Below are 26989 nucleotides of genomic sequence, written 5' to 3'. Positions count from 1 at the left end.
ACTCTTTTCGTTGTTGACCACCTTTAAAATGCCATTTCATATTCTCCGCAATCCATGGCACACTATACATTCGTTTCAACATTTGCGTTAGTGGAAAATACCTCAATATTTTCACCGGTAAAAGTTTTTACCTCGATTTCTTTTCATTAACCGGTTTCCATCTACTCTCGCCACAATTTGGACAACTATCTCTATCTTCATTCTCTCTCCAATACAATATACAATCATTAGGACACGCATGAATAATCTCGCACTTCATCCGTAAAGTCTTGATCATTTTCTTCGCGGAGTAGGTGTTTTCTGGTAACGAGTTATCATGTGGCAATATCCTTTTAATCATTTGCAATAATTCATCAAAAATCTTCTGAGACCATTGATGTCTAGTCTTCATACTCAGCAACTCAACTATAACTGACAATTTTGTATCCTCTTTTCGACATGAGTGATATAAGGGTTGCATCACTTCCTCTATCATTTGACGATATTGAGTATCATCTGTTGAATCATCATGAACTTGGTCATCGTTTCTATTAGAACACTCATCCATACAAGTAACTTCATCTTCTTCGTTGGAAAAATGTCCAAGCGCATCATTCAACATGTCTGTCATTCTTGGGATCATATCTTCATCACACTGACAAACAGACGTACTATCTCCGACTGTTGCATGAACCCCATCCCTCCAATGTTCTCCATGGAATGTCCATCTCTTGTAAGAAGTATCTATACCGTCACAGACTAAATGTTCTGCGATTGTTTTTATATTTTTCCTCCTCGATAAGGTATTACGACATTTGATACAAGGACAAAAATAATGATCATCATTACCCAAATTCTGTCTATTCGTTTTCAAGAACTCAATAAATGACACTACACCATCAATGTATTCCGTTGATAGCCTAGGTTTCGACATCCACTCTTTGCTTGGAACTTCAGACCTCTCCATCAAGCATACAACTGATAAGTAAAAGGAAAAAAAACAACATATTTTTAGAAAGATGTCTACGCTAATTATAAAATATATTGTTGGTACTGTCATTAATCATAGTCTTTCACATCATTTGATGTGATCATGACCATCAAATCAGTAGACTTCTATGGACTAATGATGTTGGACTTCTAATGCCGTTAAAAATTAAGGATAACCATTGGTTTCAATTCTCAAATGGGTACTTAAATTCTTAATCTAATTTGAGATATAAACCAATAATAAAGCTATGGAAACCATAAAAGATATCTAATTGAGAATAAGAATAGAAGCAAAAACTACAAATAAATAATAAATAGCAAATAACAAATAAAAAAGAAAAAAAGAAAATGAGAATGGTAATGAATCTTGTAAGTTACAGAAGTGATTATGTTCCTTTGATTAAGGTTTTTGTGAAACTAAATATGTTTGGTTCGAACCAAATACCCTCAGACACCCTACTTGTAGAATCGATAGTTTTTTATTCTCAATTGGTTCAAATTTTTTAGATATGACTCAAATCATTCCGAAATAATACAATACATTCCAACACAAACCAAAACTTTAAACCATATAACAACCAATAAATGACCTTCCTAGACCAATTAAGAGTAAGAAGGATTCAACTTGATTCGATTTGTAGCAAAATTGAAATTGAACTGACCTAAGTCAATCCTAATAAGCAAGTACTAGAATTGAACCAAATTGCTCATAGAACCAAAACAAACCACATATATTTAAGGTCGATTTGGTTCATTTCAGTTCTATGGGTTGCCAATAAACTATAAATCTTCTTAGAAATAACATATATATTAATAAAAAATAAATAAATAACAAACATGTAATATCTTATATTAGAAATCATTAATCTTGTACTAACTCATAAGTTATAAGCATAATAAAAAAAAATAATATAGGGAGAGACGGACAAGTGTTCGTCTAAAATAATTTATAATAAATTAATATATATTTATTTGTTTTATAAGTGTTCGTTTCTCTGTTTGAGTCGGTTCGGTTCTATACAATTCTTGAACCACACTTTGTTCCAAATCGAATCAAACTAAATCAGTCCAAAAGCATCAATTTGGTTCGGTTTTCAGTTTGAACCGGACCACATTGCACTAAAGCGAAATGTAGGCAACCCTTTCAAGACCACAAAGAAGTCCTAAAATGGAATTCAGACTTGCAGAGATAACAGATCCCCAAAATAAGATTCTGGTCCAAAAATACAGCTTTGATTTGAGAACCCAACAGCCATTAAAACCCATCCAACACTATCTACTCAAATCTCTATTAACAGTTATCAAAGAACAATCACTCATTCATTTTTCAGACTTCAATGGCTCGTGAGTTTGTAGAACAAAACCCAAACACCAAAACCACCATCTCTTTTATGAGGAGATTAATGGGTAAGAGAACATGGGTTTGTTTATTTGTCTTGGTTTATGCTCTACTCATCTCCTTCTCATGTAATCTCCTTCTCTCAATTCAAGCTTGGTTCAACTCCAACAATTCTTCTTCTTCTGTTTTGCCAGCAATTTATGCTTCTGTACTCTTTGGGGTAGTCTTTGGCTTCCTTTCAATGGCAGCAGCGTTTGCTGTTGCCATCCCTGCGAGTGTTGTGACATGGATCACTGTGTTGGTTATTCTAGCCATTTTTGGATAACCTTACAGAGCTTTAGTTCTTGAAGGGAGGATAATTACTACAGATATTGTTGGGTTTGTGCTAGAGATTTTGATTAAAGAGGGTAATATTGTAGCAGTGATTTGTGCTGTTGTTGGGTACTTGACACTTATAGGGAGAAGTGGATAAGATGATTGATGGGTTTTGGTAAATTTGGCTGGATAGTTCATAAGGGAACCAGATTTCAAAAGTAAAAATGTTCACTTGGTTGTCTGTTGTTAGTGATCTGTATGACTGTATCCATGTGAAAGCGCCCTCGATCCGCGGGGTGCGCGGATCCGCTTTTGACGCTTGAGGTTTGGGAGTCGCCACCTAGTTATTGTGGTCTAAGAACCAAACTGACTCTAACATGGATAAAAAGAACTAATCTACCACAAAAAATCTGAATTCGGGGATCATGTTACGGGGTTGGAAGGTGTTAGGCACCAACCCCGCCCGGCCAAAGCCGGTCTCTACTAACTTCCCAAATATATCACATTGCTAAAAACCTAGATAAAAATAAAAAAATTACATACCTTTCCGATAGCAAGGATTTTGTTCCCTCAGATCTGACAAAAAGAGCTCCTTGTACTGTACTCCCTTGCTTCGTTCTGTCTCCGAATTTGACTTCGGATCTCCTAGATCAAGGTATCTCCTTGTTTTTGGATATGAACTCTTCAAGTTTGTTGCGGATTTGAGGGTGTTTTTGGAGGGATTTTAGGTGTTTTCTAGACTAAAATTGAAGGAGGGATGTTAGGTAAGGAGTTGGGACTCCAAAACTAGGGTTTATGGGGGCTAGGGGAGCTTCTAGACCTACTTCTCTTAGGGTTTATGATTTGATACGAAAATAGAGTGTGAGCACCTCTATTTATAGAATTTTTTTTAAGGTTGATTTGGATAGAGTTAGTGTTTAATTAGAGATCTTTTAATTAGAGTTGTGTTTTAGTTAAAATTATTTTAGGTAGAATTGTGTTTTAATTAGAATTGTTTTAGGTAGAATTGTTTTTAAGTTAGAACTCTATTAGATAGAGTTATTATTTAATTAGAATTCTATTATGACTTTTGGTCTTATTTGATTGACTTTTAATGTTTTGACTTTAGTCTTAATTGATTGACTTTTAATATTTTGACTTCAGTCTTGCTTAATTGACTTTAATTTTGACTTTAGTCTCACTTGATTGACTTTAATACTTTGACTACAGTCTTGCTTGATTGACTTTAAATTTTGGAGAACCCCCTTCCATTATTTCTTTAATTCTTTGGACCCCCAAATGGAGGGGTCCTTAAAGAAATATCCCACGAACCCTCAACAATTTTACCCGAAAGTCCGATTGATCCATTTTTTAAGTTCAAAATTTTAAATTAATTTCATCAATGTTTCACTTTAATTATTTAATATTTTATTTATTAATTTCGAAATTTTTAATTATGAAAATTGTGAAATTACCATTTTGTCCCCGGAGAGGACTTTTCACGTTTCAAGTCGGTTTTTAATGTTCTAGGATGTTTTAGAATCGGTTTTTCGTAAGGAATTCAATGAGAATGTTGGTTTGTGTCATTTATGAAATTTTTTTATGTGAAATGATTGTGAACTTTATGAGGGGCATTTTCGTAATTTTGTCAAATTCTGTTAAAATTGGTGAAATGATTTATTTGGTTCCGATTTGTTATTTTATGTGTTCGAGAGAGTTTTTCTAAGCGTAACGTAGGCTCTAGGGTTGTTTTGAGATTAGGGGTATTTTGGTAATTTGATAATTTTTTAGTGATTTTTATCGTGAAGTTTCTTTTTGGTCTACAAGATGATGATTTCTATGTTTCTGGGGTCGTATTTTCCTAGCGTAACGTGGTTTCTAAGGTTTTGTCAATTCGAGATACCTCATCCGGATTTCTGAAACACATCTGGTAACAAAATAAAGCAATGGAATACACATCCATTATTGGGAATCATTGCAATCGGATTGACGAGTTGATTAATCAGGCGAGTGCAAAAATGGGGTGTCTACAGATGCCCCTTTTTGGCAGAGGGTTGAAGCAAACTAGATAGCAAATCTATCTTGGTAGATAGTGCGATATCTGAATGCCAAAGCTAGTGACAGTTCATTTTGCAGCCTAATTTAGCAATTCGTCGGGGTGTTCGGATCCTTGAGGGTAAAGCTCTCCCCGAATTAAAAGATTGTCAGGTCCTTGAGCGAGAGCTCTCACTGACAGTGTCAGATCCTTGAATTTTAGAAAATTCTCCTTGACTAATAAAACAAATGTGGAAGTGTGTGCACTGTGTGAAATTGAGTAAAACAAAACTCGAGAAAATTTAAATGAGATTTGAGACAAATCTGAGCAAAAGTTGGGAGAAAGTTGAATGTCCTACTCTACCTACTCTAAGTGAAAGAGTAATGAATTTATATTTTTTTTAGAGTCCTACTCTACCTGCCCAGGGTGAAAGAGTAATGAACTAATTTTTTTTTTGGGAAGTTCTACTCTACCTACTCGGAGTGAAAGAGTAATGAACTAATTTTTTTGGGAGTCCTACTCTACCTGCCCAGGGTGAAAGAGTAATGAACTAATTTTTTTTTTTTTTTTTTGAAAAGTTCTACTCTACCTACTCTGAGTGAAAGAGTGATGAACTAAGCTTTTTGGGAGTCCTACTCTACCTACCCAGGGTGAAAGAGTAATGAACTATTTTTTGGAAAGTTCTACTCTACCTACTCGGAGTGAAAGAGTAATGAACTAACTTTTTAGGAGTCCTACTCTACCTACCCAGGGTGAAAAAGTAATGAACTAATCTTTTTTTTTTTTGGAAAGTTCTACTCTACCTACTCGGAGTGAAAGAGTAATGAACTAAGTTTTTTGAGAGTCCTACTCTACCTGCCCAGGGTGAAAAAGTAATGCACTAATTATTTCGGGAAGTTCTACTCTACCTACTCGGAGTGAAAGAGTAATGAACTAATTATTTTGGGAAGTTCCACTCTACCTACTCAGAGTGAAAGAGTAATGAACTAAGCTTTTTGAGAGTCCTACTCTACCTGCCCAGGGTGAAAGAGTAATAAACTAATTTTTTTGGGAAGTTCTACTCTACCTACTCGGAGTGAAAGAGTAATGAACTAATTGTTTTGAGAGTCCTACTCTACCTGCCCAGGGTGAAAGAGTAATGAAATTTTTTTGGGAAGTTCTACTCTACCTACTCGGAGTGAAAGAGTAATGAACTAATTTTTTTGGGAGTCCTACTCTACCTGCCCAAGGTAAAAGAGTAATGAACTATATTTTTTTTTTTTTTGGAAGTTTTACTCTACCTACTCGGAGTGAAAGAGTAATGAACTAATTCTTTTTGGGAACGAACAGGGATTAACCTCGCATTTGATTTTTTTTTTTAATAAAAAGTTGGATTTTATGAAGGTCCGGTAAACATTTTAACTCTCTTTGAATCTGAGAGTTTTCAAAATTGCTATCAAGAGGTAACCTTTAATTCAAAGTTAACCTTATCCTTTGGGGTTGAAATTGACCAGGCATCAGAACAAAAATGCCCCTAGTTTGACAAGGAACATTGCACTGGGGATAATTGAACATAATTTGAAAATAAATGCCCCTAGTGTAAGGGGGGAAACTGTACTCTTTAGAAAAAAGGAAGTGCCCTTGTTATGAAAGTTTGAAATCCTTGATTACCGCAAGCGCAATAAAGGTTTAACTTTTAATTTTGACTTTTTATATTGAAGATTTTGAGTCAGGCTCAAAGACATTGGAACAAAATATTTCTTTCTGAAATTCATCATAGAATTTGTTCTTTCTCCCCGTCGGTTCGCTTAGGGACATGAAACTCTTCAGATCAATCATAGACGAGATACTTGTATCCACTGAGTTTATATTTGGTTCAAACTGGGTATTGAAACTTGATCATTCGGACTTCTGATATTTCGGCTCGGACTACCTTTTCAACTTCTCAACTCAACGGAGATTTTCTTTTATTTTTTGATAGCTCTAAGTTTTGCCTAGATTGCCTATCCAGGTTTTCAATCTAGCGAGCATGCTCTAGCTTTTGCCTAGATCGCCTTTTTAGGTTTTCGATCTAGCGAGCTTACAATTTTTTCTTTTTTCCTTGCTTTGATTGTTGCCAAGGTCATCCTTTCAGATCTTCAACCTTGCGAGCTTACCTTAATTTTTGCCTAAGCCGCCCTTTTTGGGTTTTCAACTTAGCAGATTTTTTTCTTCTTCTTCCCTTCTGAACTTCTGGAGTTGCTGTCTGATCATGCTTTGCTATCTTCCTTGACTTCTCGCACGGTACTTAGGAGGACTTTCATGGGTAAGCTTAGGACTAGGTATAAAAAGAAAGGGATTTTGAGGCTCAAAAACCCAAATGCCCCTTGTGTGACATTTCCTTTTAAATTATTTTCTTTTTCCTTGAATTTTCTTCCCCACTTTGACAATTTTTTTCTTTTGAATTTTTTTTTTAGATTTTTTTTTGTCGGGGAATCTATTTTTATTTTTTTGATGTGGTCGGGCCTGAAGTAACTTCTCAGGTTGCCTACGTACCCCAGAATTTTGGGATCAGACCAAAACGTAGTTCGAATATTTTTCCCTCCCTTAGGTTAGGTGATGGGCTAAGAAAGAAGAAGGCATAATTTTTTTCTTTTTGAAAAGGCTGCGAAAGGGTTGAGAAAGGATATATTGAACTGGGTAATAAGAGAATTGATTCGGCCAAAGATGGCCTCCTTAAATGTAGTACCGTTTGATTTGGTCAAGGTTGGTTGATTCTGATAATTCGATTCCATCATGATCTTGAAGTCTAACAGTTTTTCCAGATAATATTTCCTTGATAATTGAATCTCTCCAATTGAGTTCAAACTTTCTATGATTGAGAAGAATACTCAAAAAAATTTTTTGGGTAGTCTGATGCTTAGATCTTTGACTTATAAGTGATGAACTTTGACTTTCTTGTCAAACATGAAAGTGACTCATCTCCATTGACAGACCCAATCTGTTTCTAACAATTAACTTCTATCAAGACCTTGAGATACAGGATTTTCCCTTTTAACCGGTAAGATTGCTTCCATATCATACTAGAGTGACTCTAGTAAAAGACTGTATTGAAGTGTAATATGTCCATAATGCGAATGGTAACTTTTTTGGCCAATCCCGGTGTGATATGTGATTGACGCATTTTCATGATGATTGTCTTGAGATTTTTACTGGCTGCTTCAACTATTCCATCGATTTTAAAATTCCAGCACTAATATATTTTATAATCCCTCCTCTGACTATGTGAGTCAATTCTGGTTTGTATATGTGGTGTTCTCATAGGATGGGTATATATTTCCTGTTGAACAACACTCCAAATTTAACTGACATATCCTCATAAGACCATGTAAGCAAGTCTTTTGAATTTTCTGAATAAATTCATCATCTCTTTGTGATCCTCTAGGGATAAGTTAGTTCCAATATGAATTTCTTGGGAATTATTTTTGTTCCGAGGTCAATGACCTTTAGTTCCTCGAGCAAGACATTTATCTTCTCATTCAAGAGGGGGTTCCTTATTAGAGGAATTTCTCTTTGAAGCCAGTTATTAGTTAACTCGTTAATGCGCTCAAGGTATTCAAAAATTTTCTTTATTCAATTAAATTTAGATGGGGCGACTGACACCATTGCAGACTCAACAAACTAACTTGACTAGAACAAAATAAGAAATAAAAAGACAGATTTGATTACTAACTTGATAGAAAGAACCGGACTCAAGACTCATAAACAACTAAAGACAATTACCCACAACGGGCTTGATTACAGACTGAGAATTCGAGAAACTATTTCCAAGCGGTTAGACTGAGTTTTCTTCTTCAGATTCTTTGCATTCTTCAGACTTACTTCTTCTCTCTTGGCCAAGACTGCATTTGGTGGTGAAAACCTCATTAGGGACCGTCACTTTGGTAAAAGGAGGGCTAGGAGGTTTATGATTGACTGATCGGATGAGAAGGATTGGGTCAAACAAGAGTTGAGTATTGGATACCATGTTCAAAGTCTGAGGAGGTTGGTAACTGGGTAGAGGGTTGGTAGTAACATTCGGTTGCTCAGGGCAGGGACAGTAATTTTTTTGGCGTCGATGAGGTCTTGAACTGTATGACGAAGAGCGACACAACGATCAGTAAGATGACGGGATTTTGGTGAAACTCACAAAATAGGTTGGGATTGTGAGAAGTGGGGAGTGGATTTGGTAAAGGTCGAGGTTGGAGAGGTGCAATGAGCCCTTTACTTAATAGTTTTTGAAGGACAATGCTCAAAGGCATCCCAAGATTGGTGAATTTCCTACGCGGTCGAGGTTGATTAGGGTTAACTTGGTTACTAGGCAAGATAGTAGATTGGACGGGTGTAGTAGACGTATTGGCTACATAGGCGTGATCAGTACTAGACTTAGAATTGGTAAAAGGCTTTTTGAACTTGTTGTCAGAAGGATTGAAAGGATTCCGGAAGCGAAAGCATCTTCCAATTGGCTACCAGCTTGCAATAGAGACTCGAATGTAGGAAGGTATTGGGAAACTAGATGTCGGGCATACCCTTGCGAGAGGTTTTTTAAGATAATAGCCACTTGTTCTTTCTCTGAAGGTCTATCCCACATTTGTGCAGCCTTGGCCCTCCAGCGACCAATGAAATCAGTGAATGTCTCCCCATTTTTCTGTTTAGTTGCTTCCAAATCCCTTCTTGAGGTCTCAATCTCAGTACTGTATTTATACTGATGCCAGAAGGCCTTTGACATGTTTTCCCATGTACCCACAGTAACTGGATCTTGAGACATTAACCAACGTAGTGCTGATCCCGATAGAGTTCTTTGGAACAACAATGTCATTTGTTCGTCGCTGAGCCCCATAGTGCGCATGTTGGTAACATACACCTTAAGATGTGTTTTTGCACACCCTGTCCCACTGAACTTGTCCATTTCAGGCATCACAAATTTCTCTGGCAAATGGATTCTAGGGATGCGATTTAAAGCTTCAATGCCTGCTGCAATTTCATCAATACCCTTTATACTTTTCATCGCTGACTCCAATTGAGACATTCTATTAGATAATGCCGGATTCTCATCAACATACTCTTCATCTCCGTCGAGCTCGAAGACTTCACGTGGACGTTTCTCTTCAACATTTTTCCCCTTTAGGTCATCTAGGGGAATTCCCGTTGATTCCGAGGTCTGTTCTAACATTTCCACTTTGCCTTTTATATTGCTGATATCATTGGCAAAGGCTGCCAAGATCTTACGGATCTCTGTGAGCTCAGATTCTGAAGCCATCTCTGCTTGTTGACTTGGTACTGTGGTTCTTTCTAACCGACTGGACTTACGACTCCAACTAGGAGGTGGACGCTTGAGTTTGGGCGCAATGATAATCCTATATGACCCCATCAAAGGTAGATTTAGTCAATTTCGGTATTAACCCCTTGATAACATTTTTAAGAATCCTGAGATTTTATTGAATATATCATTTGTAAATCATTTTTCCTTCATTATCTTTTCTTCTAGAAAACAAAAAATCTTGTTCTTATCGAAAACACTTTTTCTGGAATATATATATATTTTTTAGAGAATATTTCTTCTAGAAAATACTTTCCTTTTGTAAACCATTTCTCTTCTTTAAAAATGGGTTGAAACCCGAATTTAGAAAAGAATTTGATTTCCATTTTGATCTAAATGGCCCGACCCATCATGATTATTGGATCGAGATGGATTGGGTCATTATAAATTATTGCAAAAAATGGATTCTTTATTGGGTCGGTGCACCCATTTTAATTTTCAAAAAAAAAATTTTTTATCCTTGAGGACAACCATACATTATTGATCTCATCATTCACATCACTCACATACATTCATTAATCACATGCATTCATTCAATAAACAACCTGGGAATACCCACGATAAGTTCGAGTCGTGACCTACTGGGAAGGTTTCTAGACTCTAAGCTTACTACGTGCAATGCATTTTTATCTGGCCACCCTTGCCCAAGCACACCTATATACCTTTCGATACGTGGTGACTTGGTTTGATATACCGTATAGGTGATAATCTAAAACCTCAATTCACTTCTCTGAAGTCAAAAACAGCCAGTTTGATTTCCAGTTGAGAGGTGGCGCACAATGCTGAGCAAGGGCCCACTTAAATACCTCTCGTCTATAATAGACGTAGTCTATCCCCCTCGTATAGTAGGGTACAGCGGGGCAAGATCTTGCTTAGGCACCGGTTTTGACCAAGAAGTGCAATTGATATACTTAGACTATCTTTTATACCTACGGGTACGAGTCAAGAGTTGTAGCTTTCATAAATGGTTTGGCATCCCACGAGGGGACCGATCACGTACTAGTACTACGTTGGCAATCGGGACATGTGACTGTAAGGCTTACAATAGGTCAAAGGCTCAGGTTGCTCCAGCCTGGGTGCATCAACATACTTCTAAGAATCACCTGATCAGATGGTATTGATGCCCCCCAGTTTGATATACCCTAAGGTACGTGACTGGAGTTGTGGGTTTCATGAATGACGTCGCATCTCCGAAGAGACCGGGCCACGCACTAGTGCCACGTTGGCTAAATGGGACGTGTAAGTGAGTAAAACAGTAAACGTGCATGTGGTGTGTGCAAAACAAGGTGGGGTGTGCCCGGGACCTTTTTCAAACAAATGGGCCCATGGATCCAATCAAACCAATCATACATTTAATCAAAACCAAAATCATTCAAATCATATGAATATTCAATTAAGATCACATTATTCCCATCACATAAGCACATTAACATTACGATCAACATCAATCATGTATTTCAAGAAAGATCATGGTAAATTAATCAATAAATATGGCATATGATAATGATCAAACAAACATTGCAATAGGCATAATTTTTATAATTTTTAAGGTCCAATCAATGATCACTTTTGGGTGATCCAAAATAAATCGAGATTCCAATAGGTGTTACATTGATGATAGAATGACAATGGTTAATATGAGCTCACTCTCAAGAACATTAAGTGTGCCAACATTAGATAAATTCAGATTTTCTGTGAATTAGGAAAATACAATCTGAACTTGCATCGATGATATCTAAGACTCCCGATAACGAAATCGAGTGAACTCAAGTTCTAAATTAATCTACTCGATGAGATCTACATTTTATTAATAGGTGTCCAGACTTAGTTCTCACCAGAATGTTCTGTAAAAACGTTTTAACGTTGCTGTCCCAACTTTCATTCAGAAATAATTTCAGATTTACCGATTGAACTTGCATCGATGATATCTAAGGCTTCCGATAACGAAATTGAGTGAACTCAGATTCTAAATTAATCTACTCGACGAGATCCATGTTTTATTAAAGGCTCCCAGACTTAATTCTCACTAGAATATTCTCTAAAAAATTTTTAACATTGCTATCCCAACTTTCATTCAGAAATAATTCCAGATTTACAGATTGAACTTGCATCGATAATATCTAAGGCTTCCGATAATGAAATTGAGTGAACTCAGATTCTAAATTAATCTACTCGATGAGATCTATGTTTTATTAAGAGGCTCCCAGACTTAATTCTCACTAGAATATTCTCTAAAAACGTTTTAATATTTCTGTCCAACCTTCATCATTCCATCATTTTCATAGGTCAATTTGAATCTTTCATTATTTAGGGGTCATCAAAAGGTGATCCTTAATTGGAAAAAAAATGCAATACCCAAAATCATCTACAATCAAGACAAAAAATAAATAAACAGAAAAAATAAATAAAATAAATCCAACTAAATAAAAAAAAAATCTAGGTCATCTTGGCAATGCTCCCATACTTGGGGTTTTTCAAGTTTGATCCTCAATAGTCCCCAGCGGAGTCGCCACTGAAAGCGCCCTCGATCCGCGGGGTGCGCGGATCCGCTTTTGACTCTTGAGGTTTGGGAGTCGCCACCTAGTTATTGTGGTCTAGGAACCAAACTGACTCTAACATGGATAAAAAGAACTAATCTACCACAAAAAATCTGAATTCGGGGATCATGTTACGGGGTTGGAAGGTGTTAAGCACCAACCCCGCCCGGCCAAAGCCGGTCTCTACTAACTTCTCAAATATATCACATTGCTAAAAACCTAGATAAAAATAAAAAAAATTACATACCTTTCCGATAGCAAGGATTTTGTTCCCTCAGATCTGACAAAAAGAGCTCCTTGTACTGTACTTCTTTGCTTCGTTCTGTCTCCGGATTTGACTTCGGATCTCCTAGATCAAGGTATCTCCTTGTTTTTGGATATGAACTCTTCAAGTTTGTTGCGGATTTGGAGGTGTTTTTGGAGGGATTTTAGGTGTTTTCTAGACTAAAATTGAAGGAGGGATGTTAGGTAAGGAGTTGGGACTCCAAAACTAGGGTTTATGGGGGCTAGGGGAGCTTCTAGACCTACTTCTCTTAGGGTTTATGATTTGATACAAAAATAGAGTGTGAGCACCTCTATTTATAGAATTTTTTTTAAGGTTGATTTGGATAGAGTTAGTGTTTAATTAGAGATCTTTTAATTAGAGTTGTGTTTTAGTTAAAATTGTTTTAGGTAGAATTGTGTTTTAATTAGAATTGTTTTAGGTAGAATTGTTTTTAAGTTAGAACTCTATTAGATAGAGTTATTATTTAATTAGAATTCTATTATGACTTTTGGTCTTATTTGATTGACTTTTAATGTTTTGACTTTAGTCTTAATTGATTGACTTTTAATATTTTGACTTCAGTCTTGCTTAATTGACTTTAATTTTGACTTTAGTCTCACTTGATTGACTTTAATACTTTGACTACAGTCTTGCTTGATTGACTTTAAATTTTGGAGAACCCCCTTCCATTATTTCTTTAATTCTTTGGACCCCCAAATGGAGGGGTCCTTAAAGAAATATCCCACGAACCCTTAACAATTTTACCCGAAAGTCCGATTGATCCATTTTTTAGGTTCAAAATTTTAAATTAATTTCATCAATGTTTCACTTTAATTATTTAATATTTTATTTATTAATTTCCAATTTTTTAATTATGAAAATTGTGAAATTACCATTTTGCCCCTAGAGAGGACTTTTCACGTTTCAAGTCGATTTTTAATGTTCTAGGATGTTTTAGAATCGGTTTTTCGTAAGGAATTCAATGAGAATGTTGGTTTGTGTCATTTATGAAAATTTTTTATGTGAAATGATTGTGAACTTTATGAGGGGCATTTTCGTAATTTTGTCAAATTCTGTTAAAATTGGTGAAATGATTTATTTGGTTCCGATTTGTTATTTTATGTGTTCGAGAGAGTTTTCCTAAGCGTAACGTAGGCTCTAGGGTTGTTTTGAGGTTAGGGGTATTTTGGTAATTTGGTAATTTTTTAGTGATTTTTATCGTGAAGTTTTTTTTTGGTCTACAAGATAATGATTTCTATGTTTCTGGGGTCGTATTTTCCTAGCGTAGCGTGGTTTCTAAGGTTTTGTCAATTCGAGATACCTCATCCGGATTTCTGAAACACATCTGGTAACAAAATAAAGCAATGGAATACACATCCATTATTGGGAATCATTGCAATCGGATTGACGAGTTGATTAATCAGGCGAGTGCAAAAATGGGGTGTCTACACCATGTTCATGTTTTCTACCACATTGGAAGTAATGAAATTGGGGTTTTGAACAATATCTCAACTTCTTATGAGTGCTTGTTGTGTAAATTTATTTGTTTGGTAGGGTTTATGTGGGATTTTGGAGATATGGGTTTTGATCCATGAGAAATGGGAAAGCTTTTTTCTTGGGAGGGGGAATTGTTAGATTAGTTTTGGTTTGTTTTTTAAAATTCATTTTTCTTAGTCTTTGAAGGCTTATTGTTCTGTTTTGTGTAGCTTTTCTTTTATTTTTCTCATAATGTATTCTTCCAAGTGACTTCTAAGAATGAAGTGTATATATTTTAGGGAATTATTGAATGCTCTATGGCCACTGCTTGTATGAAAATATGGGTAAAGTAATTTAGATTTGTAAGTTTCATGAAATGCTAGAGAAGCAATGTTGGTATCCTTTTTTAGCTCGCTAAACCATTTAGACACGAAGTAGGAAAAGGCAATGATAACTATTACTCTTTTGGGAGTAAACTAGTTATGGGTTTTATCTAAAACATTCAAAACGTGCTTATCAGACCTGAATCGATAGAGCCCATTTTTGCTGCAATTGCTAAACTCATGGCCTAGACGAACACAATTTGGTATGGCTCCCATATAACTCTGCCTTGTGCAACTTGAACTTCTGTATCCAAATAAACCCAAATCAGGTTCGACTCTGGCACTTCTGAGCTATTTTTTGTAAGCTGGAGGCCCCATTTGAGTAGGTTACTTAAAAAGCATTGCTACTCTTTGGGGAAGTCTCTGGCCTCCACTCAGTCACAGTGACACTTTCCGTTGCCATACCCGCAATTGTTCTGACATACATGTTAAACAAAATACCACCTACAAACTACATATGTCCTTATTGTTTTTTACAATAACATGTATGTTTAAATAGGTCTGATTACATTAATTCGGGCTAAAGACCTAGTCATTCTTTATTTGGTCTGCCCGACCTATTGGAGGGTCTAGGATTAGGCTATGATTTTGAGGTCCAATAAGGCTTAGCCTGGCTCATTGGTAGCCCTTGATATGGGTGTTGGTATCATGGTTTCAAAAATTCATTCAAGATGTATATATATCAAATATATACCGAGTTACCATAAATTATGTGATTTGACTTACATAACCAATACTACTTTACAGTTTATTCAGAATCTCCAACTAACTACCACTAAACAAGTCGGATCAATATTATTGTTTATTAGTCATATTGTATTTCGACAATTGAAAATTTTTCCACTTTGAAAATTTCTAATCAATTAACGTGACACTTTCTTTACTAGCTTGATAAGATTTTAAGGGTCGTTTTGCTCAAATAAATCATCACATTACCAAACCAACACAACAGCCCTATACATCTCAGAGAAAATCTCGGATCCAAAATAAAAACAAAATTCAAAAAACAATCTCCGTTGGACATGGCTAACAAGAAGACAGTGAGATGGACCATTGGCAGAGAGCTCCAAACATAGACTCTTAACGAACTAAATTCATAGAAAAATGCATCCAATTAGGTTTCTCCAATCTTAGATCCAAATTTATCAGAAAAGCTCCAAAAAAAAAACTATAAATCACCATCAAAACATAATAATTAGAGAATATTAAAGTGAAAAATAGAAGCAGTAAAGAAACTAGAATAAAAATATAAGAAATAAAAAGAAGTGAAGATGGCAGACTGGAAAATTAGGGTTTTTACATAAAAATCGCTAATAACTCTACGATTAGAAGTTCATTTTAGCACAAACAAGCTCGGTAAATTAGATTAAAGCATCTAAAGCAGAATTTTAACAAGATTAAACTGAAATTAGAGAGAAAATTATAAGATGTACCTCTTAAAAGGCTAAAACGAGGCAGGAAGAAAATTTGATTTACAGAAACACTAATGAACTCTGGATTTGAAGCAGATAAGAAATCTATCGACGAAGTGATCGATCGATCGGTTTGATCAATCGGTGTTCTCCAATGCGTCTCGAATGTCTGGTTTGATCGGTGATCAGTATTCTCGAATGCCTCTCGAAATTCTGCTCGAATGCCTCTCCAAAGTCTGCTCGAATGCCTCCCGAATGTTTCTCGAAAGTCTGCTCGAATGCCTCTCCAAAGACTGGTTTGGTAAGAAATTCAGAGTCAAAGAGGGATCTTGAGAAGAGTAGATCGAAGAAGGAGCTTGAGAAAAGTAGATCGAAGAGGGAGATTGAGAAGAAATTTCGACAGGATTTTAGCGCAGAGATGGTTTTCCTTGAGAAGGAAGATCGAAGTAGCTGTTGGATGAAATAAAAATAAAATATAAAATATAAAAAAACCGGTGGGTCGTTGGGCCAGGGCTGTCGAATAAGTGTGATGGGCTTAAATGCGGGCTTTTGGGCCGGCGAATATAAACGTGGGTTTTAGGCCGTCGAATTTAACGTTAAAAAGTGCAGAATTTGGGCTTTTTTGACGTAGTGTATGCATGTTACATTTACAATTTTAGCTTTCTTGCGAACCTCAAATAAAAGATCCTTTTTTCTCTCTTACAAATAGGTATAAAAGATCAGAATTATATTAAGAGTTCAAGGTATATTTCAGCCATACAAATAAATTAAACTAAACTAATAGGTGGCATGAGAAAATTCACATGCATTAAAAAAAAATTTAGGATTAATATATAAATAAATTTTTTTATAATTCATATTCTATCAGTTAATATGTATTGTAAGTTTCTTCTTGTAATTTATAATATGAATAAATGTAATTTTGAAATAAAACATAATAAAAGGATATTTTTGTAATTTAAGAAAAAACTAATTTGATTAAAGATGTCGTGGGATTGTAATGATTTTCCTATATATTAATTAAGTTTTTTTTTTGGGGGATAGGATAAGCATGATGTAAAAATAAAGATCAACTAGTTGCACACCACCCACTACCAATTGCACTCCATCAGTTAAAACTTTTTCCTTACGCTCTATTTGGATGACTGCACTCAAAATAATGTAGATACGTGGTTTCGTCATTACGATGGAGTCGCCACCATTCATATTTTAAGTGGGTGTGAATGGTCACCCAATGTGCATTTTTTTGAAAAAGTGACATTTTGACGTTTAGTGACTCTCGATGGATAAGGTACGGATCAAATCTTGAGATTCGGGGTGAGCGGCTCGGTTGGAGAAAAGGGAAGGTGTTAGGTACCATTTTCTCCCCGCCAAGTGACGGTAACCTCAATTCAACTCGATCATTTGATTTAAGAAAACGTGAAAAATAAAGTGTGCATTTGTACCCTAAGTAGGGATTTACTTTCGGCTTGATCATAAGATCATCTCATTGAAAGAAATGATCCTAATGGATCATTTGCCTTGAAATCCACTCATCTTAAATCCATTTAAAATAAATAAAGAGGAGAGGGGATAATAGAAGAGGGAGGAGGAGAGGGTAAAAAGAAGAGGAGGTATGGAGTCTTGAACCCACCTTGAAGCTTCTCTTCTCTTATTTCTTTCTTCTTTTATCTCTTCTTGAATCCTTAGTAGACTATGAGAGGGTGTGTATATATTTTTTTAAAAGATTATTGTGAAGGTAGAATAGTAGAGGAGAGGTGAGTAGAGATTTGAGTTCTTTTTTGCTTGAGACTTGGTATAGAGTTAATAAGAGAGAATTGATGAGAGAGAATTGATAATAGTGGTTGGTAGTGAGAGTTGGGGGGATAATTTTTGTAGTGAAAGTTGGGGGTTTTTTTAGGAAGAGGAGGAAGGTATTTATAGATGTTGGGGGGTTATTTTAGGGATATAATTGAGAAGAGGAGGAAGGTATTTATATATGTTTTAAAGGTGGGGGGGGTATGAAATTAGGAGTTGAGAGAGGGGTAATTATGTAATGAGTGTAAATGGGTTTTGTTTTGATCCAAATGGTTTGGATCTTATCAAACCATTTGGGTGGAGTATTTGGTGAGGTGAGATCATGGGTGTTTAAGAGGGTGGTTAATTGATTGAGTGGTGTTTGATTTAAGAGAATGGAGGGTGTAAGAGGGTGGTTGGGAGGGTGAGGGAGATGGTGACATATGACATGATGTGTGGAGATAGGGTTTAGATTAATTGATAGGAGTGAATGAGTGTTTGAGGGGGGTGTAGGTTTAGGTTGTAGAGATGGTAGATTAGGGGAAGGTGGTGGTTGGTTAGTTGGGATTGATGATAGTAGGATAGGGGGAGGTGTTTGGTTTGAGAGAATAGGGGTTAGGAAATTATGAGGGTAGGTTAGGGGAGGGTGTGGGTTGATGTGTTTGATTTGAGAGAATGGAGGTTTATAGGGAGTAATGAGAGTAGGTTAGGGGAGGGTGTGGGTTCACTATGTGAAAAAAGCCCATATTTGACGGTCTTAGCCCGTCAAATTTTGAGAAATTTGACGGACCCTCCCATCAAATATGCCCGTCAAATATTCTCTTGTAGAATTTTTTTTTTGATGGCCCTAGACTATCAAATTATTGGAGAATGGGCTTAAAAAAAAAAAAAAAATTCATAGAGTATGACCGTCGAATTTGGAGGTTTAACAAACAATAGCACGGTCCTCTAATTCACTAATCACAATGAACAAAATAATAATAAAAAAAATCAGAAAAATAAAAAACAAAAGAAAAATCATAGAATAAGAATATGATGGGCATCCATATTGACTGAAGAACAAAGAAGAGAAAACTAAATCAATATTCATGAATTAATATTTTGAAATTGAAATAGACCCAACTTTACATTAAATCGAAGAAAATTCAGTAGAACCAGATCCTTGACTAGCTTCATTCTTGTCTGCATCACCTCTCTTCCTCAGCTCCTCCATAATGGGATTCTCTGGATTGATCTCCATTGTCTTCTTGCTTGATATGTACCCAGTCATGCTCGAGTCCCTCAGAGCCTGTGCCTGCATTGTCCTCTCCATGTTAGCTGTCCACCCATACTCTCCATGTTAACTGGTCACAAGACCCAATAAAATGTAAAGATGCAAAAAGACACCAAAATAGGATCTCAAGCAATACAAACACCAAGGTACCCCACCTGTTTGATTGAAACAAAGTTTGCAATAACAATTATGTGCCATTTACCAGCAGCAAATAAAATTTGTTTTCCAAGTTAGTTTATCAAATGAAATCCTGAATAACGAATTAAGCAATAATAAACCTATTGAAAGAAGAACAATGAAAATAATAAATAAAGAAGAAGAAGAAGAATGAAATGATATATGTATATATACGAGGTTGTTTGCAGGTAAACGCCAATATAATCCTTGAATGGCTGCTGGAAAAAGCCCACAAGCAGCCAGAGCATAAATAATCAGAGCATTCAACCAACCAAAGTCATTCCTATATCAAAATTCTAGTATTTATTTAACCGTTACTAAATAAATAATAATTTCAGTTGCTTCCCTTTGAAAATGGCATCAATTGCATCAAAAAAGGTAATTTACAAAAACTGACAGGAATACCTAACAGGTGTACATGTTCTCAAATAACCTGATTGCATTGGCTACTTAACCCAAACTTAATAATGTCTCAAAAGATCATCTAGTTTTATTTGTGAACACTCTTGCATATGATAATAACACTCATATAATCCAATATGATTTAAATGATATTCACACCTCCCAAATGTAAATAATAGCACAAGCATACTTGTTGCCATAAATGGCAATGACAAGCCCTAGTTAATAATGTCTAAAGAAAATAAGTAATTTCCAATAAATCAATACGATTATCGAGGGTATAACTCAGTATTTGTCACCTCATTCATAGTTGATGGCAGTGTTAAATCACTCATGGGCATGTTTGACTTGATTCTACCATGCACGCAAAATGTAGGTGGTAAAGGTTGGGAAAGAGTGCCAGAATAGCTACCGAGCATAAGAACCACAGTTGCCATTGTTGGCCTATCTGCAACATCTTCTTGAACACATAATAGCCCAATGTGGATGCATCTCATCACTTTGCTTGTCGAAAAATTATACCTCAATGTGTACACATATAAATTGAAAGAAACATAGCTAAGATTTCAATACATCTTTACTTAAATATGGGAATTGCTAATGTCTTATACAAGCATTTGGTGTTAGCAACCTCACATACCTTGTTTTTTCATAAAATTTCTTAAAAAGTATCAAAACCACAATTAGTCTACTAATGTTTATAAAAAAAAGTCACTACTTGATTGTTGTTGTGTAATGACATTTCTGTCAATATCACAAAGTCTCGGAAAGTTATTTATAAAAAATATTGCACAATAAAAAATAATAATAATAATAATAAAAAAGATTAGTTGTTTGAGGATTTTCTTCAAAAAAAAAAAAAACAATTAAGTAATTGGAGATTGTTAACACCCAATACTTGTATTTGGAACATTAGCAATTTAGTATTTCCCAGTGATTATGATTCCAAAGAGAGCAGGAAAGACTTACAAAACCAAATCCGTCAGTCTTGTACGTAGGTCCGACCATCGTATACTTAGCACAGTATCTCGCAAGGAGGAGCTTTACGTAAGGGGCCTCATAAAAAACTACAGAAATGCCATCTTTTTTACTTCCTTTTGATAAAGCTTGATTGAACTCGTCTGAAGAATTATAGGACTTAAGCTTGGATTCATCAAACCCCATCTGCTTCAAGAGCCCAAACACAAATGAACAGATTCGCATCTCTTTAGGAGCTCTTTGATATCAGTGATGGTTGGTTGGAGTTGTTGAACCGTCAAAAACGATGTCAAGCTAGCTGTGTAACTTGATGGAAGTATGAGGACTACAAAAATCCATATGATCAGCACAAACCTAGCCAAGTTGCTCACCACCTTCTCCCCTGCACCATCACAAAGTTGTATTGAAATTATCACAAAATAGATACTGTTTGGACCTCTAGATATTGTTATATTGTACCTCAACCACATCAGCCTAAGTCTTTTAACCAGTGCACACTATACTATGTCAAAGGAAACCTTCATGACTTTGGTTCTTTTGAACCGAATGCCCTCAAAAGGTGTCCTTGCACTCTATTGAAACTAATAGTAAGTAAATTTAAAGAGATGTATGAGGAATTACTATGTGCAAAAAAAGTGTAGAGAAGGAGAACCAAAAGGTCATGCCAAACTGATAAGCTGCTGGCCCCCTAAATTCTTCGTTGATCCGGTGTTCAAGGACCCAAATCACAAAACCAGTGAAGATAAAGAAGGAACCACTTGTTAACCAAAGATTTCTGCTTAAAGGCTTCAAGAAAATCCATGCATTCTTCTTTCCATTGTTTTTAATAGGCACGAGCATTGATACCCCAGACTCTGTATATGGTAGTGTAAAGTCTACATATTGGGATCGGTTGGCTCTAATGGTTGTATCTCCAACGACGGCATCAAATTTCTATTGAACAAGAAAAAGAATTCCCATTTAAACAAAAAGACTAAAACTTACTCAAAATATTAATCGAAATATATATATTCAAACTTACCTGAAGAAACACTTCATAAATCAAATCATTGTAATTCCCAGCAGTTGTGCTATCAGCCTTTTGGAAGAATACATATAAAACACACGCCAGTATCGAGCACAAATACGTGTCACCATAACCTCCAACAAGTTTAAAAAATATAGCAAATTAACAGAGGTACATTGGCAACAAACTTGAACTACAGTCATAGAAGAAACAAATTTACACTATGAGAATCAAGAATCTTAATTCAATATGATGAGCACCTTTACATTTGTGTGGCCTGTGAATGTTTGGAGAGGATTGTCAAGTACTCGCGATGTGCATGCTGATAAATCCCAAAGCTTCAGTGTGTTAGCCGTGGACGTTAAAACAAGAGTCTTTGAGTCTAAAAACTTGACATAACTCAGTCTTACTGTGACCAATTAATGTGCACAAAGGCGTTCGTGTGTTACGAAGATCATAGCAATAGATTTTATGATATCCAGAACCAAATGCAAGAGAACGTGAAGAATCTGGAGGGAACTGTACATCATGATATTAAGAACAGCTAATTGTACAGTTAGATTGTGCAAATTTAATACTCAAGTGATCATTTTTCATTTGTATTGAAGTACAAGTGTTGTTCCTTGATATAATCAATAACTTCATCTGCAGTAAGATATTTAACTGACAACCCTCTTGAAATGCATTCCCTGAAAAGATTAACAAAAAGAGGCTCCCCTTTCAATGTTATTATACTAATCAACATGTTCATGTTATCTCTAGTATTTTGTGAATAAATCGAAAAATCATTTACCTTACTCTTGTCGAGCTGATCTGGTTAGGTACAAGTTCATCTACAACTTTGATGTTACTCTGATGTTACTCTTCCGAAATAAACAGATATGAAATGTTGAATGGTATTAGTTCTTTAAGGAATTAATACGAAAAATCATTTAGCTCTTTCTTTGTCTCTACCTGAAAACGATGGATGTGACCATTGCACATCAAGTAAGATCAAATATATGAAGAATCTCTTTCCCTTAATTGAATTAAGGATATTCTTATCAAAATTGCATCTTTGTGAGTGTGCATTTGTGTGTTTTGCTTTTGAATAGTTGATGAACTGAAAATATTTACAACTACTAAATTATGTTCATGAATCAGATAGTTTAATTGAAGGAACTTTTGGGACCATAGTTGAATCCATGCGGTGACTAGTCAATAAAACCAGATTGACAAGGGGGCATACATACACTGAGTGTTGCATATAGAAAACCCACCTCCATGATGGTTTTTTTTTCTTTTGTTTTTATTGTTAAGCTGAACTTGAACCCATGACCTCAAAGTTGCTTTGCATTTTTTGTCAAACCAGCTGACCTATGGGTATAAGCCCCATCCATGATGAGATTTAGCTGTTTATGAAAGTACACTTTAAAAAAAATATTTAGAACCACCAAAGATTCTTATTACCTTATATTCATTCAAAATATCATCAGCAGATATGACATTCTCAATGTTTTTGCCTTCCCTACGAATGCAGGCAATGCCATAATCTTTGCATATAGTTCGAACCTGTAAAACCATAGAGGGATATTTGATCAGTTTTTCCAGCTGCCTTAAAGGTCCTAAATAAAGTTTGAGTTTGGAAAACAAAGATGAATTCCCCCTTTCCCAGAACTAGTTGAGACATTTAAAAAGAAAATTTTGTTTTTCTTATTCAAGAAAAAGGAAGACATTCTCAAACACGATATTAGGAAAAACACTTAATTTATTGTTTTGTTTTCGTTGCAAGGATCTCCTTGATTTGGTCATAGACAGAGTCCTACATCCCAGGTCTACAGATTGGTTCATATTAGTGTTCAAAGAAACTAGTCTGTTCATGGAAGAACACAATGGGAAGCACAATTGAAAAACAAGGGAAGATTCCTTTTTTTTTTTTTCTTTCTGAGATATACCTGTTCACGAATCCATGCTCCAAGAATACCAAAAGATTCAAGTAAATCAGAACCACAAACAAGCATGACTTTGAGGGATTCTGCGAGGAAAATAAAAAAGCAATAGTTCACATTCCACCCAAAAAAAAAAAATTGAAATAAATTATAAATGCATTTGTATTCTAATAATACATGTAATATGATAAGCCACATTCATTAAAAATGAAATTTGCAAGAAAAGTTTTTGTCACCAAACAAAAAAAATCAATCTTGAAAGACCAAAGTAGTTCACAATTGTCTTTTTCTATTTTATTTTATAAGTTCACAATTTGCATTAACTGCTTCAAGGCTTAACAAGACGAAGAGTATACACAATGGTAGTGAGAACACTTCCATGATTAAGTACATATCAAATGCAAATTAGTGGAAAAATACAATGATCCCCTCTATTGGGTTTGTTTCCTTAGAACCTAGAGATTTTCCCTTAGAATTGATGGATATTGTGTTGAAGGATGCCAATGGGCATATGCCTATATAAGGATGAATCAAATCAATCGAAAAACTGCATAGCAGTAAATAGAGGGGCATATACCCCATATTTTCAATCAATCAAAAAACTGCAGAGTACTAAATATTACAAAATTATATTTATGAATCAAATCAATAGAACAACTTTTTTATGTAGGTGGTATTATTTTATATTTGAATCTGTTTTGGAATGCTTTAATTGTGTCACAAGCCAACATAAACAAAGCAATAGAATAAGAAAAAGAAAAAAAAAAAAGATACCAAATAGAAAAAAAAAAAAAAAATTTGTGAAAATACATGGAGTGGGAGATAGAAGGGAGTATAAAAAAGTGGCCTGCCCAATTTATTTCCAGCTACCAAATCCAATATTGGGATAAGAATCACCTCATGTATCATACATGCTTTCCTACCCGATGTCTCCATCTACATTGCCTTGACTAATGTTCTTTGATCGGCATGGTGATGCAGCCCAAAAATAAGGGCACACGGAAGTCCCAAGTAGCTGGAATTTACAGCATAAATAATTTAAGAATAGAACTCCTAGAACTTCTAATAAATAATCAGGCATTCACTTGATGTGTAGAATTTTAGTATGCAAATAGAAACCATGTCCCATCACCTTACATGCATACTATACAGATGAAGCCTATGGGAGTTGAAACAAGATCTGCGTTCCAAATCCTTCTTATAGCTACCTACCACTAACCTGCTTGCCTACCAAAAAACCTTGTTCCCATTTATCTCTACTGACATACATACAGGTTGGTGTTAGACCTATGATTTTGGTTGGAAGCCCATGGCTGCAATCCAATACCAATCAAGAGCTTGCCTGCAAATAGTCAAGGATTGCCCTTGTGAAATGAGAAAAAGATGAAACAATCAGTTTGGTAATTGCCAGTTTTGTTAAACATTATGCAAATACTTTGGCTACCGTTGTAAGGGCAGGCCTGTATTGTAGAGTGACAGGACGTCTCCAACCAATTTCCTAATGTGAAACTGAGATATTTGATTCTGTACAAACAGTATTGGCACTCACTTTGCAAATATATATGCATGCCCAAAACAATACAACAATAAGAAGACATCCAGTCCTTTCCAGCACTTAAATCGGATTATTAGTAATAGAAAAAATCTAACTGCACGAACTTGAGTGTCATAGTCAAACAATGTTGAAATGGAGAGCAAGCAAACTACCCAGGTTTGTGGGATGTCATGTTAATAAAGGAAGTATCCATTCAAAGAGTAAACATCATTGATAAATGTTGTTGATGTCAAGAAATACCGATCTTGAATGCATTAGTACATATACAACTTCATATTTCAAACGAATAGGTGAAATATTAGTTCTAGAGCACCCCTCCAAAGTGCTATGGAGGTCGCTAACGTAGGCCATGGACCTTCTTGATCGTCCATTGACCTTGTCCATGTAAGTATGTTTTAAACCTTCTCTTCAATACTTTTTTTATACATCAGAACTTTCTTCACCTTTCTTATAGGTTTCCGATATTAGACTAAAAACTAAAGCACCTACAACCTTGAGCTACACCCACTCCTCACAAGTGTAGGATAAAAAATGAGAGCTGCTATTTGCACCCCAAAATAAGAGATGATTTGGGATCCATGGAAACAAGAAAACAAAACTCTAAGGATCACATAATCCTGACTGTTGAAACACAAAATCTAATGGTAAGGATATATCTTAGAGCACAAAATTCAAAGAACTCTAAAATATCAAAAAGATGCTTTTTTATTATGGATAAATGTAGAATTTTGTGCCCTTCCATTTTCAAAGTCTTTCATTAGTAAATTCTTTTATTGTATTTTAAACCTGAATGATTGAGGTATCATTTAGGCAATTGTGACAATATATACAGGTTCTAAATTTTTGAGATTAGTGGCAATCCGTTTTCTAAGTCTCTAATTTGGCATAATTTTTTTTAATAATGTTTTTAACTAATCTAAAACGTGAATCATACAAAACTGAGATCTGAAATAAGAAAATCTTACAAAACCTAAATTTCAACTATTTTTCTACTAAAATTCAATGAAACTCAATCCAATTTATACGATACAAACCCTAGAAGACATGAATCAAATAGGAAAAAAGAGATTTCGAACATACCTTGAGGATTATATGTGAAATTCAATTTTTCCAGACAAATCGTCATGAATCTACCATATGTGAAATTCAAGCTTTTAGATCCTTGATTAGCAGAGAATCCAAGAACATAGAGATTTCTATAAAGAAATTCAAAGGGAAGTTAGTGATGGAGGAGTGTCCGGATCAACTATAAAGAAATTCAACTTCGTCTGAAATGGAGATAGAGATTTCTTCGCGCGGCTGCGATTGAAATCTATTCGATTTCGAGATGTGCAATCGAAAGAGATGCAACGTCGTCAACAATGGAGACAAAGAGTTCTTCGCAAAATTTCCATCGGGAAGAATCGTGCTTCACCTTCGATGGAGAGGTCGATCGATTGAGAGAGAAAGAGAGAGAGAGATAAACAGTGAGAGAGAAAGAGAGAGATCGACTGTGAGAGAGAAGCAGAGAGAAAGAGAAATAGTGAGAGAGGCAGAGAGTTTTTAGACAAATTTGATCGACCCAAAAACGTGGTACACAGGCCGCGGAGTTTTGGGTTTAAAATTCGACGGGCCGGGCCCAACAAATTTTTTTAGACAAATTTGGGATTTTCACGTAGTGATTGATGTGTTTGATTTGAGAGAAAAGGTGATGGGTTGATGTGTGGGTAGATGAAATTAATAGGGTAGGTAGTTGGATGATGGAGGTGAGATAGGGTGATGACATGTGTCATATTTGATTATCAAGATGATGATTGGTTGATGTGGGTAGTGGTTTGTGGGTTAGGATTATGGGTTGGATGTGAATTGGATATGGATAAAGGCTTGT

The 26989-nt window shown here is 35.5% G+C and overlaps 1 protein-coding gene across 13 annotated transcripts; it reads right to left on the bottom strand.

The window, feature by feature from the left end:
- Positions 1 to 21283: 21283 nt before the first annotated feature.
- Positions 21284 to 26602, bottom strand: LOC147387911 (nicotinamide/nicotinic acid mononucleotide adenylyltransferase-like). 13 transcript variants are annotated; one of them, XR_015171551.1, is made up of 7 exons: positions 26203 to 26602; positions 23574 to 23653; positions 23089 to 23190; positions 22433 to 22502; positions 21900 to 21961; positions 21655 to 21773; positions 21284 to 21566 (listed from the first exon to the last, which is right to left on the bottom strand). XR_015171551.1 is itself a non-coding variant. In XM_086421776.1 (5 exons), the coding sequence occupies exons 1-5, from the start codon at positions 26246 to 26248 to the stop codon at positions 22226 to 22228; spliced, it is 390 nt and encodes a 129-aa protein (XP_086277902.1). In that variant the 5' UTR covers positions 26249 to 26602; the 3' UTR covers positions 22185 to 22225. The 13 variants fall into 13 exon arrangements, 7 of the variants coding, with proteins under 7 accessions (XP_086277901.1, XP_086277905.1, XP_086277906.1 ...); XR_015171552.1 differs by having other exon boundaries at positions 21655 to 21711; XR_015171547.1 differs by having other exon boundaries at positions 22433 to 22491.
- Between the last annotated feature and the right edge of the window lie 387 nt (positions 26603 to 26989).

The sequence above is a fragment of the Akebia trifoliata genome, chromosome 13, assembly GCF_017979445.1.
Source record: "Akebia trifoliata isolate Shusen 1 chromosome 13, ASM1797944v1, whole genome shotgun sequence".
Lineage (NCBI taxonomy): Eukaryota > Viridiplantae > Streptophyta > Magnoliopsida > Ranunculales > Lardizabalaceae > Akebia > Akebia trifoliata.
This window is presented reverse-complemented; position numbering and strand designations above follow the sequence as displayed.